The following is a 14544-nucleotide window of genomic DNA, read 5'->3' on the forward strand; positions in this document are numbered from 1 at the left end:
TGCCGGGGGCGGAGAGAAGCCAGGCAAAGGGCCAATGCGGAGGCGGCGCGGGATGGGCGGGCTTCGAGGGGGGGAAGCGCGACGCTCGGTAGCATGAGGGCTGAGCCCGGGTATTGCCCAACTGCAGGGCTCTGGGGGCGGGGCCCCCGGAGGCGAGAGGAGGGGGCGGGGACAGTGCACCTCGCAGCCAATCCCTCGGTGCGGTGGGTACCACCGGGGGGATGTGATTGGTGGGGCTGTGTGAGGCGGGGCGAGAAGAGATACCCGGAAGCGCCGGCGGGGCTGTCGGTAGGAAGGCGGAGGGCCGTTAACGGTCGCTTTCGGGCGGGACGGGGGGTGTGAGGGCTGAGGGGAGGATGCTCGGTCTTGAGGAGATGTGGTGGGGCGGGCGGTGCTCCGCCACAGGCCCTGGTGCTGCTGCTGCTGGCGGGCGGGAACCGGGCAGGCCCGGGGGAGGTTCCTCCTCACAAGAGGTATTGGCCATCAGCGCCTCTGAAGCGGGCAGCGCCCTGAGGAGAATCTGCCATGTTGTCCCTGAGGTGGCGCTGGGTAGTACCTGCTCCCAGCCCTAGATGGGATCGGTCTGTTGGGTCTGTACAGTAAATGTGAAAATAGGCGATTTCCAATTGTCTGTGCTCCCGAGTCTGTATTCCTCTAGTGTTCTTACATGCTGCTCGGGAGAAAGTGAATTGAATGCTGTCCTCTTTTCTTTACTCTACAGTATGCCCTCTGGATCCTGACCCCATGTGGAATAGCATCAAGAAAATATCTATCTTCACTGCTAATATAAAACTAGTTATTTTCAGATGCAGAGGAGTATGCTTTTTTTGATTGGCATCCTTTATTTGTGCATCACAACTTATTTACAAAGAAAATGGAATTAGGGCTCTGGGAGTTATTAACCAGGGGGGTGTAAAAGCAAGTTGCCTTGTGAGGTGGAAGGTCTGGGTCCCCATTCTGCAGAAAGTATTTGAAGAAAATATTGCTGGTTTGCTTTGCCAGGATACAGCTAGAACAAATAGAGCAAAGACTGGGAGGTACCTGGATACCTGCATTGCAGTGGGGTGCTTAAATAATCTCCCCCCGCAGCAAAAAAGGAAAAAAAAAAAAAAAAGACGTGAAAAAAAAGAACATAAAGGGATAACTAGGTAAGAGAATCCCTTGCAGAACTGGGAGTGGTGACTGAAATGACTGCTAAGGGATAGGAGATACAGAGGTCGTGATGTGCCCCTGACTGATGTTGCAACACTTAGACTGCAGTCTTTGCTCATTGCTGCAGCTGCCACGGCAGTTCAGCATGTGACCAGAAAGCAAGGTTGTTGAGGAGTACCCAGCACCAAAAATAGAGAAGTTTGCTGATGTAGGAAAGAGCTCGTTTTCCTGTGGAGAGAAAGAACCCAACGGAGCACTGCATGGGCTTGTTTGAAGAGGAGCTCAGGTTGATAAGGCACTTCCATTGAAGGTTCTGCTCTCTGTTAAAGTAGTATAAGCCCTGTAGAGCCATTCTAGAGACCTACTATTATAAATTAAATTAAACCCCTTAATTATGCAGTAGTATACCAGGAGAATTACTTGCATGTGTATGTGGGGGAGGTTTTTCCACTTTCTGTAGGGAGGTGAAAATGAGTGTTGTGTAAGAGCTTAGGCATTTTTCAGGGTATTATGCTCTCTACAACATAAGTATATTAAAAAGGTTTTGGTTTTGTTCATGTTAGTACATTCTTTTAGAGCACAAGGTTATTCATCCAGCAGGTAAAGTCTTCAGTCACTTGAAACCCAGATGACATACTAGCATTTATTCATAACATTTTTGTGTGTTTAATATGGAGTCTGGTGCTGTAGTACACAGCACAGGTACAAATACTGGACCATTTGGTGTGCAGTATCACTAATATCCTAGGCAGCCCTGTTTATTTTGAGATCCTGTTACTGCTTCTGTAGAAATAATACAAATAAAGTCCTGAAAGACATAATGCTATTGAATTTCTCACCATGTTTTAATCTTTGAATGAAGCCCACCTGCACCTTGTTTTCTAGCTGTGCTTGTACACAGAGGAACGGCAATAATTGCTCTCTTTAATGTTTTCCAGGTTACTCAGAATTAATTCTCATGTCAGCAGAAGGCTCAACCATCACAGTCCGTCTTGTTCGCTCTTTTGAACACCGGAACTTCAGACCTGTGGTGTATCATGGAGTTAACCTGGATCAGACAGTAAAGCAGTTCATTAATTTTGTGCGGAAGGGTAAGGGGTGGTTGTCTTATTCATTCATTTCAGTCCCATGTGTTGCTGTGCCTGCACAAGCAAGTGGAAGGGAGCAAATGAATGGGAATTCTGCGGCTTTGGTAGAGATGCCAGATTTGTGTTTGCATCTTCTCTGTGCTCTCCTCCCTTGGATGAGAGGTCTGGAGTTAATAAGAGCTTCCATGGTCAGTGTGCCGTGCCTAAATTTGGATAGACTGCTCCCCCTGCCCACATCCCCATGTTTAGTCAAAAAGACAAGGGCATTGCTGCATTTGGCTCAGTGCCTCAGGCTCCTTGAGTGGTGCTGTCAGGCAGCTATTCATAAATTAACAGGAGTAAATTAATAGAATTTAGAGAGCCTTTGATCCTTAGGAACTACACCAATATGTGGAATGTGGGAACGTAAGTCTGTTTGCTATTTGTGAGAAGAGAGGATCTTGAAAAATTGTTTTTGACACTGTGAGGTCTCACCGTGCATGTTTGCTGCTGAGTTTCTGTCTCCATCTTGAGCTTTGTGGTGCTGATTTACTCATCTATGGGCTTTATGTTTTAGAAGCCTGGTTGAAAGTGGCAGTGCATCTATAAGTTAGTTAATGTAGACCAGCCCACGCAGCAACTCGGTAGTTAGGGTGTTACCCTAATCTTGCAGGTGTATTTCTACACACCTGAATGGAGACATTCAAAGGGTGCAGAATAATATCACTTGATTTTTTTGCATGAAGTCAGCTTAAACAAGTCTTGAGCTGTTACAGCTGATAACATTTGAGCAACTCCTAGGACATTGCCCTAGGCCTCACAGCTGTATTGTGTTTTCAGCAGCTTCCATGTTTCTAGACATTGATAGGCATGGCAAGATCTTAGGAAGCCTTTAGAAAACTACAAGCACTTTCAGAACATATGGTACAGCTGCTGGTATGAAGAATAAAATAAAAAACAATGCTAAGAAACTTGCTTTTGATGTGTGCAGTATTGCAACTCACTGCTATTTGAGACAAAGCCTAGTGTCTTGAACAAGACTTTTTGGAGCCTCATTCCACAGATGGATAGTGCTGTTCCTGGTCCAAAAGCCATGTTCCTTCTTTTACTGTAATATGTTTGAAGGGGCAGTTTGAGATAACTTTTTAAACTACTGATGAAATTACAGTTTCAGCCTCCTTGCTGCCGAGCATCCCACAGGTGGCTGGGCTTCCCAAGTCCCCGGTTAAATCCCTGGGTGTCACTGGCACCAGGGAAAGTGTTAGTGTTCTTGCAGTTGCTTATGGGCTGTGTTCTGCATGGGAGTAAAGAGTTCATTTTCTACAGTTTGGGTTCCTTTTTGTGGCTGGTTTACTGAACAATTCAATTATGAATGACAGTTGTCGGCTGTTTGTATAAGGTAGAGAGAGATGCTGTGCAAACCATTGACAGGATGTTCCTGGCAGATTTCTGAGGGATCAGACTCCTGTGATCATATCCTAATTGCATTGACTCACTGTCCTCATGGGTCCTTTTGGTCAGTGGGACTTCATGCTCAAGTGAAGTTAATCAGATACAGAGTAACTATAGAATCTGAGCCAAAGAATGTGTTTTAGTATTTTATGCTCAAACAAGTCTTCTGTGTTGTGGATTTATTTTGATGTAAAGGATGCATACGTTGCATAATAATGGAAAATAAAATATTGGAAATAAAAAAAGGACACCTTTGTTTTAACTTGGTGCTTTTATTTTAATAGATGTGTCTTCAAGAACAGGACTTCCCCCTCCTTTTAAAAATTACAAGTATGGTAGGTGTTGGGGTTTTTTCTTGTTTTAATTCCTATAAAATGCAGACATAATATTTTATACCAGTTTTTATACAATTTAAAAGATAACTGCTGTAGAATACTCATGCTGGTGGCCGTGCCTGCCTACACTTGCAGCTCTTGGGGTTTTGCTGCTGGGATCACGTCTACAGAATTTGACTATTATTTTGAAGTTCTGTATTCATCTTTGAATTAGGCTGCATGTTATACGTTATTTGCTAATTGATACTGATGATTTTTGGTATTAATTTTTTATTACTTTTATAAGTGCCTTTTAACTCTTGTTTTTACTCTAGTGAGCAGCTTGTGATCTCAGACGCTTTGAAATTGTAGTCCTCTATGTGCTTACGTGTTTCAGTATCTAATTACTAATTGTGAAGTCAGAAAGGATGGTGAAGTGGGAGCTGAAGGCAGGAAACAGAAAATGCTTAAGACTTACATACTCAAATAATTTACACGATATAAGAGAAGCAGGGGAACTTCGCTCAAGCTAGATATGAAAGCTCTTAAACACAAGCTGATGGAATGAAATAGCCTGGTGTGAAATTTAGGCTGACTTTATCCTTTAATGTAAAGCTATGTGTATATTTCCTTTTTGTGAAGATTGGCACGAACATGTGCAATTCATCTGTTTGGGACAGAATACACTTTCCAAATAGACTAAACTACTTTCTTCCTTGGAGTTTGCTAACTCAGATATCAGTAACATATCTTTTCTTAAACTTGGTAATTCTGAAAGTTCCCTTAGAGTTTTGCTGCAGGTGATCTTCTGTCTCCCATGTTCTTGGAGTTGACAAACTCCTTCCTCTACAGTGGTTCAAAGAATTGAATGAGGAACCTACTTAATGCATGTGAATGGTAGTATACTCTATTTGCCTATTTTAAAAAAAAAAAAAAAAAAAAAAAGCCAAGCATTTCATTCTGTGTTCTTGCTGATGGTGAAACAGATAGTGCAAAATGAAAGCAGAAAAAGAGTTAGGGATTAAGGTTTATGATAGGTCAGTGGCAAGGACTTGAATGTTACTATTATTTTTAATATATTACTTAAGGTCTTAAAATCTAGGTAACTGTAAGTTTGAATTTGGAGGTGCCCTTCCTCTCTCTAATATCTATGGCTTTGGCTAGATGAGGAGGTCCTATCTAGAACTGCTGCTATCAGTTGTATTCCTGGTGCTGCCTATCCCTGCTGCTAGTTCTTTCATCACTTAGAACATCAATTTATTTTTTCCCAAGGTGTATGTTGTGGCTGAGCACCTGATTGTGCTGTGTAGGACTGAGCATAATGCGGGTGAAAAACATTGCAGAACTTTAAAACCTGTTACACCAGTTAGTGGGGGCGTACTTTTAGTGGGATGGTGCTAGCTGCATGGAAATTTTCACACAGAAAAATCAAAGCCAAGTTCCTCACCTTCCCCTCAGGCTGTGAATCATCCAGGTTCATGTTTTTGGCATCTCTTGTGTGCTCTATTGTCTTTCTTGTATTTTGGTGATGAAAGGCCAGTGATACTTCTGCATGAATAGTGCTAGTAAGAGTCAGATTTTTTCCTTCTGCTTTGTTTGGTGGTGCCAGAAATCTCAGTTGGACCTGTCTGTCTCTCACCTTGCCTGTTTCAGCTTCCTTCTCTCCAGAATTCAGTTGCCACTTTGTTCTCTCAACATCATAGATAATCACATTTGTTTTTTTACTTGGCTTGGTGCTCTAACTTGCATCTCAAAACTTATGACTTCCATTTTCTCTTCATTTCTTTGTACGCATCTTTCTTGTCCTTGGTCTAGAACTCTTCTCAGTCAATCTTCTCATCTTCATACCCTGTCATTGCCATCTTTTCACTGATGATGGCAGCCTGGGTGCCAACTTGTCTTATAAGGTGCTTCTCAATCCCGCCCCCCCCCACCATGAATGTAGAGCAATATGGTAGATACTTGACAGAATCAGACTTAGAAAGTGATTTCTTACCTATTGTCACAGAAGATCTATTACCAGAAAAGGAAAGATAAAAATTTGGGTATATGATTGAGTGGGACTAAATGGGGATGAAATAGCAAAGGCTATTGAGAGGACATAAGGCTTTAGGTAGGATGAGAAGAGTGCAGTTTCATCTCTGTAACAGAGTTAGAGAAGCCATTTAATAGCTCGGATGAAGACATGGTAAACTGCTGGATGCCAGGGGTGGAGCTGTGAATAGGTAAAATTGAGACTATAGTTCAGAGGGTGACTGGGCAAAGACTAGAGAAAAGGGAATATGACAAAGTAGATGGAGAAGCTTTAAACTAGCAGGCAGAGGCTGGATTGTATTTGCTGTGGTAAAAAGGTTTCATGATAGCAGTATATTGTTACTGTGATTGCTCGGTCTTTTTGCAATGCTTCTATGCAGGATGGAGCATGGCAATTGCAATTTAATATGCATTTTGCTTCTAATACTGCAATTATTACAACATGCTAAGGCTGCCTTATCAGTGAGCTCTGCAGTGGGAATACAGAGTCGTTTTTACCTTATGTAATGTTTTAAATAAAATATTCAAAGTGGGCCAGAGTGGTATGGAAGCAGACTTGAACGGGAATGTGATCTCTGTTATTCTGAACATCTGATACTTGCTTTTGGTAGTTTGAAAGTTGTTTTAACCTATATTTAACTTTCTTGCATCCTTTTCTTACCAGACTATTTCAACATGTAGTGGTCAGTTGCACAAAACCAAACTAAAACAGCAAATGAGCAGGCAAGCAGAACTGGTTTTTGCTTCTTTGCTGGGAAGGGATTGATATGTTACTCTGAATTTGTTAAGACACAGAGGCTTTGGAGTTTGAATTTTTTTTTTTTTTTTTTTTTTTTTTTTAGTGCTGCATGGGTATCTTCTTTCTGAATCTGAAACCTTTCCCTCTGAATCTTTGCACTCATCTGGTTTCTTTAGTGACCACATTATTTTCCCCTGTTTTTCCCTTCTGTTAACAAAGCCCTGCCCACGTTGCCAGAGGAAAGTGGTATTTCTTTTTTTTGGTATAGCATAATTTCTTAAAGTACTACACTGCACAAACGTATCAGCGGTAGATATATTAAAGAGCGTATAGCATTAAAAAGGGGAGAGGCTGTACATGTTCATGGAAAATGGATTTGCTTAACAAAATTTCTACTGTGGGTGCTTTCTTCACGAGAAGGAAAACTTCAAGCAATGATCTGAAGTGGTCAGGTTACTGTGTCTTAATCACTTGCTGCCTATCAACTTAACTGTAGTTGTTGACAGGGCATAAATGGTGTTTGTCCTGCCCCAATTGCATGTGTAAAACCTGTTAGGTTAAAACACCCTAACTGGCATTTAAATTTATGTGTTTTGACTGGCAATTGGGATGGTCATTAGTTAGTTACTGTAATATTCAGCCAGCAGATGGAAGCCCAATAGGATATGGTACCTTAATGTTGGATTTACTGGTTTAAGACTGTGGCTGCAGGACTGGGAAATTAAGATGTTTTCTCCTCTTTTAGGTTGAATACACAAAATTGTTAGTAATCAAAGATTTTGACCCTTGCCTCTCTGTTTGTCTCTCTTTCCCCAAGTACAACTTTCAGTGTTACCTGCCTAGTAAGCCTTATTTTAGGAAAACATTGTATTTTCTTTCAGATACAATGAAGATTATTCACCAAGCACACAAATCTAAGGTATGATTATTAGTTGTATTCTTCCCCTTTTACATGCTTTAATGCAGACGGAACTCTGCACTGTCAAACAAGACCAGGGCAGAGACAGTCCATAAATTCTTATTCTTATCTTTGTATTCTGGTTCTCTGATTTGTAGACTGGTGAACTTGTAGTGAGTTTGGAAGATGATGACAAACTGATTTTGAAAGAAGACAGTGTGCTGAAAGCAGCTGGAGTAGGTAGGAATGCATTTGTATTGACTGAAGGTGCTGTTCATTGTGGTTGTCATAAAACTGATAACTGGCTGATTATGTTTGGATAGCCTGCTGAAAAGTAAATGCTATTCCTGATGCTCTTTACACTACTTGATAATTATTCAGGGAAGAAGCGGGGATAATGTACATTCAAATCATTGGACTGAGGGCAGCAAGTATCTGCACTCCAAATGTTCAGAATGCAAATTGTGTTTTTTAGAGGGTATATTATAATTCTGCTGAGAGTAATTTTAAATGATTGACAGATAGGTTATTAGTACCGTGTCTGCTTAGTCTTATCAGTAACATTTAAACTGATGTTTTGGTTAGAAATGTAAGTAGTGGAACCAGCATGGAATAATGAAATAAGATTAGATTTGTTTAATGTGCAGCATATAGTGCCTGATAGCCAGATTGCTCAGGAAAGCTCAAGCAGTATCATTTAGAGAATGTGCTGAACATAGCAGAGAGTTGAAACTTGACCTGATTTCTCACATTTTGACAGGGGACTACATATAGGGCATGTCTTTTGGTAATAATGTAAAGAAATGTCTGTCATGATAAAATTGATGGTCCCTGGATGTCCTTTGGGCTTCTCATAAATGTGGCTGAATGACTTTGTGGCAGCAGGGTACTTAAGGGATATAGTTGCATTCCACCTTGATATGGACATTCACTCATTTGAATCTGATTTGCCTAGCTGGAACGCATAACTGCCTGTGCTCTAAGTGCAGGGGTGTCGCAGAGAAAGCTCCCTCCTGTTCCTGATGCCCTCTGATTGCTCCCCAGCTAGCAACTGGGATTTCTTTCTCATAGGTTTCTTGGCTCTTTTGTTTCCTGCCATTTACTTTCTGGCTTTAAGTGACTTGGGATGTCTGTTTCATGTTTTTCTCTGGGGTGAACTGCAACTGGCCTCAGTATACCTTTCCTAAAGGTCTTTGGGTGTTTCTAGAAGATGAACGATAGTTATTCTCTGGCTGTTTGTATTAAACCAGGTCTTTTTATCTGGAGGGAAAAAAAAAAAGCTCCTCAGGAAGGAGGATTATTGGCACTCAAGTCTTATGGATTTGTAATTTAGTTAGCAGAAGATTCATTTAAGCATGATTTTTATCTACCTAAGGCATAAGAGGCAATGAAGTTCAGGAGAGGGGCTGATGGCAGTGCCAAATGTTGAATTAGAACTGACATTGTCCAGAGCTGCCTTCTTTCAAAAAGGTATTGATAAATATTTGTATGTATTATCGATCTTTGAAACTGGATTTGTAGCTACAGCAGTGAAACAGTTGGATGTGATCTTGAAAAAGGTGTCAAAACATCGGAGTAAATGTTATAGTGAAAGGAAATTGGAATGGACCAGCCTGTTCTGTGTCTCTGTACAATGAGAGGGGTGGCTTATTCAGGGCAGAAAACAATTCAAAGCTACTTTTTATATTTTTTTCAGAATAACTAACATCAGTTAGTCATTAGTATATAGTGTGTATTTGTGGTAGAAAAGAAAAACTTTTGCTTTGTAAAATGCAGCGTGCCATTATGCTATTTTGATATGTTCCAGCATATCTTGATATGAAAATTAGCTAAGCTAAGAGTGGGGTCTTTGTAGTAAAATCTTGAAGATTTTACTTTTCTTCTTCAAGAAGTGGAAAAGAGTAAACTAAGGAAGTGAGGTATGATAGCATATACCACTAGTCCTCATTTTGTACGTTTTCATGTAAATCAGTAAGAAGATTTTAAATCTCCTATTGGCATATTACATTTTCCCAATATCTAGTCTGGACAAGATTTATTAGAATAAAACAGAGAATTGCCATTAGAAAATATGGGAAATTCTGAGACACGCAGAACATTTTTTTCTAAGCTGCAGTTGATTGCCCTTGGCACTTTACAGGGTTGGGCTAGAGAGTTATAAATTATGAGGACATTAGATAAGTATCCTCGGGAAAGCCTCTGTGGTAGTGATTATTATTACAGCTATTATCTAGTCAGCAAAGTTAATGCTTGCCTGTTTTTTTTAAGAGCGGGTATATGTTAATAAAGTGTTCAGTATTCATTGCAAACAGTCTTGTCTGTTTTCTAGTTGAGATTCTAAAACCCCTTCTGCTCTTTTTCTTTTTTTTTTTTTCTTTTTTACAAGACAGGCAGACTTCATTAACTTCAGGTTTAATTTAAAAAACGAATGTGGAACTTATTGGCTCAGCACCTTAAAGAATTCCATGTTTAATAATTGTGAAGGCTTTCCATCAGATTTGTCTCTGTTCTGAATTAGTAATGTTGCTGACTTATTGTTTTAGAAGAGGAAGTCCTTGACCTACTGGGTTGAAAGAATTGTGACTGCTCTGAACCTTTGTGGGTCCTTTAGCTCTGCCATATCCCCTGTGAATAATTAGAGGTATTTGAAGGTATTGCTCGAGAAGCCAATTTGTGTCTTTCACTTTGCATATTGTTGAAGCCTCATGAATTAATCATCAGCAGGGCAAAAAATTAACGTCTTCAGACACATATTTTGATGGGTCATGAGGGAGAATGTAAAGTGATCTGTAAAATATTCTACTGATCCTCTAAGTATTAAATAATTATACCTACAGGCTAATTTAATGGAAAAAATAGTTTCTTTTCCCTTTCCTAACAGAAAAATGCACAAAAAAAGAGAAAATCATGCTTTGTTATTTTTTCTAGCGTTTAAAGGCATTAGAAATGCAATAATTTAATTTGCTGAATGCTTATAAAAACAATTCTGAAGCCCGTGTTAAAAAAAAATCTTCAGGGGTCTTGTGTACATATTTACTTCTATATATTCAGGTTCTTGTTTTGTTGTTGTTTATTTTTTTTAACAAGTTTAAACAACATCTTTAATATTGGAAATTTTTTTGTAAATCTATGAGGGGAAAAAAAGTGTACGGTGATTTATAATTGTCTTTGACCAAAAAGTTGCCAATTGTCTTCTAAGATTCTGAATAGTTGGCTGTTGGGTGGTTCATTTACCGGTGTGCTAAATATTTAATTTTTTATTCATTCTAGCAAACGAGACCGAATTAGCATTCTTCTGTGAGGAAGATTACAGAAACTACAAAGCTAATCCTGTTTCGGCCTGGTGAAGATCCCAAGAGATTGTTTTGTTTTCCCATACCTGTTGTAAATTTTCCTTATTCTGCTTAATGAGATTTTTCTTAAAGATCAATAAATCCTAGAGGATTGCTTTACAAACAGTGCAATTCCCTTCCTATAGAAATTAATTTCTGTCGATATGCTGACACAGAGAGAAGGAAAATTGGGGGACATCAATGACTTTTTTTCTTTCTTGCATTTCTTTTTCCTTTGCTTGCCTCTTACAATGCAGGTAGTGCAATCTTTGACCTGTGACACATGTTCTTGGTGTGATCTGACAGCAGACATTAGCTACATGTGGAGATCATACAATGCACAGTAAGATCCCATCAACAGTACTAACTTCTAATGAAAATGGAAACGTTTTATGGCCAAATCACTGGGTGTTTTAGAGAGCTTGAGAAGAGAATCTCTCCGTTTCAAGTCATAGCTTTACTTCATTTTATGTTTGGTCTCTTTTGTTTAAATGGTGCAGACTGGCCAGTGTTTCATGATTTTCACTAGTGAATGCTTTCCTTTATACTCTGTTCCAGCCCTCTTTAGCATGCTGAAAGGGACAAATGACTGTTGGGAGGCTTTTGTGTTCAAGGACCAGCTCTCCTGTTTTCAGCTCTACTTCATGGAGACATCTTCATGTAAGAGGTAGCAACCTGAGTTCTGCCAGGACATCAGTGTGCTTAAGTAGGAATTGGGCATTTTTTTCAAATGGAGTGAAAGCTCATGGTTTCAGTTTTAAGAATAAAACCTGAATGATTGCATTTTTGTGAGGAGAGGCCCAGTCTGTAAGCCACATGTCTTGAGGACTGGAATTGATTCTTTCCTGCTTTCAAAGAGCCAACTACTCTGTTGCTGTGTGTTAGTTCTTGGTAATTCCAGGCTTTCCTAATACATTAACCAAATCAAGAACAAGAAAAAATAATTATGCATCCAATAAAGTACCTTTAGATAGATACTGCTTATGAAACTGCTTTTTAGGGTGTACCAACATGGGACACTGTGCCTTTAAGCCTCTCTTCACTGAAATAGAAGTGATGCTGGCTCTCTGCTTTAGCAGGCTTTTTGGGCATAGACTGTGCTAAATCAAATGGGCAATTGCTTTAGACCTACACGTCTACCCTCACCTCTGGGTGAGAGCTGACAACACCATTTCCACAAGAGACTTTCTAGAGAAGTAAGCTTACCATTTCCTAGAGCTTTGATTAATTATTTTTTTTTTTAATTGATGTTTGTCGTGGTTTAACCCCAGCCAGCAGCTAAGCACCACGCAGCCACTCACTCCCTCCCTCCCCACCCCCCAGTGGGATGGGGGAGAAAATCGGGAAAAGAAGCAAAACCTGTGGGTTGAGATAACGGTTTAATAGAACAGAAAAGAAGAAACTAATAATGATAATGATAACACTAATAAAATGACAACAGCAATAATAAAAGGATTGGAATGTACAAATGATGCGCAGGGCAATTGCTCACCACCCGCCGACCAACACCCCGCCAGTCCCCGAGCGGCGATTCCCCTCCCCCACTTCCCAGTTCCTCAACTAGATGGGACGTCCCATGGTCTGGAATACCCCGTTGGCCAGTTTGGGTCAGCTGCCCTGGCTGTGTCCTGTGCCAACTTCTTGTGCCCTTCCAGCTTTCCCGCTGGCTGGGCATGAGAAGCTGAAAAATCCTTGACTTTAGTCTAAACACTACTTAGCAACAACTGAAAACATCAGTGTTAACAACATAGCACCGTACCAGCTACTAGGAAGACAGTTAACTCTATCTCAGCTGAAACCAGGACAATGTGTGATAGTGAAAGTACATGTGTGATTCCCAGAGTATCTAAATAAAAGTTCTCTTTAGATATAGGGCCAAAGGAACCTCTATGGATTGTCCCTGCCTCATTTTCTTCATCCTTCCTGACAACTCTGGTTTAGGCTGGTTTTGGTAGCTGGCGTTACTCACCAACAGCTTTGTTTCAAAAAGTTTTATTCTCTTGTGAAAGTAGTCTACCACTTTGTCATCTGTGATTAAAAGGGTGATTGTATCTTTATCTTGTAAGCAGTCCTGTGTCACTGAAGTCATCTGTGTTCTCTTGGGATTTAGATGCTGTTATGCATGCTCCGATGAATTTGTGAGGAGAACTTACCACTTGCTTCCTCTTTCTGTCCAGGCTACCTTTCTGTTGCCGGTACCTGCTCTGCAAACATGGGCCCATGTCTCAGCTACCTTCTTACACAGTCTGTCACGTTTGCAGATTCATCTGGTTGATATGAGTTTGTACTGATCTTCTCAGACGGTTTAAGCTAATACATTGCACTCCAGAGTATACCAGCTTTGTTCAGCCACATTTACAATAATGAAGGTAACTTTGTAAGAAGTAGATGGCATACCAGAGAGATCAATGTCTCAGACTGTCCTACCAAGGCATGTAGGTGATGTCTGTCAGCACACTTGGGTGCTCAGACTGAGTAAACACTGTCGTTCTTTTCTTCCTGTTCTGGGGATTTGAATTTGGTCTTCAGCCCTTTCAGACAGATTTGGATTGGTTTTGTGATTGCTTTTCTCTAAGGCATTTGTGTTTGAAAGAGGCACCAAATTTTAACAACTGTCCTTTCTGGGCTAGGACAGTTATAAATGTTTAGTGCCACATTGAGTGTGGCACAGTGAAAGAGCAATTCTACAGCATCAGTGAGAAAATGGTAAATGTTTTAATGAAAATATTCAAGAATGATGTATCTGGCTCTCCAGATTAGCTTCTCTTTCCAAGGGAGGAGTTAAACTACTGCTTTGTGAGCTCAGTTAGCTCTGGCAGTGGCACTTTATTGGCTCCTTTCTGCAGCAGACAGTAGAGCCTTTTGTAATGCTTTCAATGGCCATACTTGTAGACTGGTTTCTTCCTGAAGTGTTTTTCTACTGTTGTTTTTTTTTTTTAATTGGACCTTTAATAAGTCTTCTTTCAAATAAACCCCACAAAACTACAGATAATAGCTGAGAACTTGTTAAGATAGATGGTGTTCCAACATTTTTTGATGGGATATGGTATAACTGTGTCAAAGTAGGTTTGATTCCAGGATTGTTGAGTATTGAATGAAATCTGTGAATACTGGCTAATAAATTACTAAAGACTGAGATGTCTTTGCCCATGCTGTTATGAAATCCTCTTTCTATTGAAGGAAACCACCTACAGAGTTGGTACCATGGTTTGTTATCCTGGCAGCAGAGGTCATGAACTGCATTGGTTTACAATTGCTGTTAATCAAAGGTGGCTTCTCCATAATGTGTAGTGGGGTAAGTCATATAGCTTTGCGAGTGTTCTTAGAAGTCGTGGGGTTAATAAGGACTCATCTTTCAGTACGATGTCCTTGGAGCCTTTCACTAGCTTTTTTTTTTTTTTAAACAAGATCAGCATCCAGAGTGGATACTGAAATAAGATACAACTTCTCCTTGGTTATAGCACTCTAGCAGGGAAAGGCAGTCAAACTGGAAGCTAGGGGAGTGTGTGGGGCTTGGGTGTTTCTTAGAGAAAAAAATCTCTTCAGAGAGACTGGA

At 40.3% G+C, this 14544-nt stretch overlaps 1 protein-coding gene across 7 annotated transcripts; it reads left to right on the plus strand.

The window, feature by feature from the left end:
• Positions 1-234: 234 nt before the first annotated feature.
• On the plus strand, positions 235-13815 carry C1H2orf76 (chromosome 1 C2orf76 homolog). Of its 7 annotated transcripts, none has more exons than XM_049814853.1 (7): positions 235-288; positions 722-816; positions 2091-2243; positions 3956-4006; positions 7640-7677; positions 7815-7896; positions 10927-13815. In XM_049814853.1, the coding sequence occupies exons 2-7, from the start codon at positions 807-809 to the stop codon at positions 11001-11003; spliced, it is 411 nt and encodes a 136-aa protein (XP_049670810.1). In that variant the 5' UTR covers positions 235-288; positions 722-806; the 3' UTR covers positions 11004-13815. The 7 variants fall into 7 exon arrangements, 6 of the variants coding, with proteins under 6 accessions (XP_049670810.1, XP_049670823.1, XP_049670839.1 ...); XR_007507768.1 differs by lacking the exon at positions 235-288 and having other exon boundaries at positions 483-816; positions 10927-11331; positions 11547-13815; XM_049814866.1 differs by lacking the exon at positions 722-816 and having other exon boundaries at positions 253-288.
• The last annotated feature ends 729 nt before the right edge of the window (positions 13816-14544 follow it).

Source organism: Accipiter gentilis, chromosome 1 (assembly GCF_929443795.1).
Source record: "Accipiter gentilis chromosome 1, bAccGen1.1, whole genome shotgun sequence".
In the NCBI taxonomy this organism is placed as follows: domain Eukaryota; kingdom Metazoa; phylum Chordata; class Aves; order Accipitriformes; family Accipitridae; genus Astur; species Astur gentilis.